The 1,199-nt window shown below is 60.5% G+C and overlaps 1 protein-coding gene across 1 annotated transcript in view; it reads right to left on the bottom strand.

The window, feature by feature from the left end:
* Positions 1-488: 488 nt before the first annotated feature.
* The window catches only part of DOK4 (docking protein 4), a gene marked incomplete at its 5' end in the record, with an annotated part of 1,071 nt that continues 360 nt past the window's right edge, over positions 489-1,199 (bottom strand). The window contains 3 exons of the mRNA XM_008938054.1: positions 489-613; positions 708-831; positions 927-1,065. Of these exons, the coding sequence (XP_008936302.1) occupies positions 489-613; positions 708-831; positions 927-1,065 (388 nt within the window). The remainder of the gene's footprint in view (positions 614-707; positions 832-926; positions 1,066-1,199) is intronic.

Genomic DNA, 1,199 nt, shown 5'->3' with positions numbered 1-1,199 from the left:
TGGCAGGGGGGTCCCCAGGAGCCCCAATCCTTCATGGGGTGGGGTGAGAGTTTAAGCCCTTGAGCTGTCAGCCATGTCCTCCAGCCCTGCGGCAGGGTCACACTCCAGCCTTCCCCCTCCTTGCAGAAAACACACCAAATTTCTTGATCCCAGCCTCTTCTCCACCTCCCAGCTGGAAGCCCAAGAGTTAAAAACCTCTGAGCGTCGCTGCCCGAGGGCTCTTCAGTGGCCACCAAGTTTGCGTTCGTGTGAGAAGGAAAAATCTCTTATGATAGGGATATTTGATATATATTTTGAGTCAGTCAAGGCTGAGCCAGCCGTCACCTCCACTAACGTCAGGCTGGGGCACGAGCCAGTGCCTGCTGCCCCGAGGTCTTCGCACAGAGGACACCCCAGGCTGGTCTCCCTGGGGACTTGGAGGGGTGACTGCCTGCCTCTGGGGAAGAAAGAGGGGCCCCCCACCGTGGTCCCCTCCCCATCCCGCCAGCTCACGGGGATGATGTTGGCTCCCTGCTTTCAGGCTTGTCGCTTTTGGAGGACTTTGGCTTCAGCAAGATGAACCTGTTGATGAGGTCGGTGTCCGAGCTGGCCTGGGCACCTGCATACGACTCCCCTGGGGACAAGGCAGAGGGGAGGCTTGTGGAGGGGGGGGACAATCCAGGGATTGGAGAGGCGGCAGCTCCTTGGTGGAGGCCGGGGACACTCACCGGCATAGCTGGAGGACTCGGCCATGTTCTGGGAGCCAGTGATGTGGTGCCAGTAGGCACTTCGGGGCAGCATGGTGGTGGGGGTGCAGGGGTAGGAGAAGTGCTCGGTGCCCTTGTTCAGCAGCTGCGGTGGATGAGAGGGGGTGAGGGTGACATAAGGTGCCCTGAGACACCCTCCCCCCCACCCCCAGCTGTTTCTCCATTGTGGGCAGGACTCACCCTGATGTTCTTCTCCATCTCCAGCAGGACCTTCTTGTGCTGCTCTGCGATGGCCAACGTGGCACTGTGCACACGCTGGTAGATCTGCTCGCCCTCCTGCGTCTGGAAGGTGTAGAGACCTTCTCCCGCATCACACATCCTGCAGGGACGGGGAGCAGGGTGTCACCGGGCTCCCCAAGCTGAAGGATGATTTTAAATACCCCCCAGGTGGCGGCTGGCTCAGCTTCCCAGGCTTTAAGTGCTGTCCCCCTGTCCACTCTGTGGGGCTGCGCT

Source organism: Merops nubicus, unplaced genomic scaffold (assembly GCF_000691845.1).
Source record: "Merops nubicus isolate BGI_N331 unplaced genomic scaffold, ASM69184v1 scaffold38103, whole genome shotgun sequence".
Classification (NCBI taxonomy): Eukaryota; Metazoa; Chordata; class Aves; order Coraciiformes; family Meropidae; genus Merops; species Merops nubicus.
Note: the sequence above shows the minus strand (reverse complement) of the source record. Positions and strands in the feature narration are given on the sequence as shown.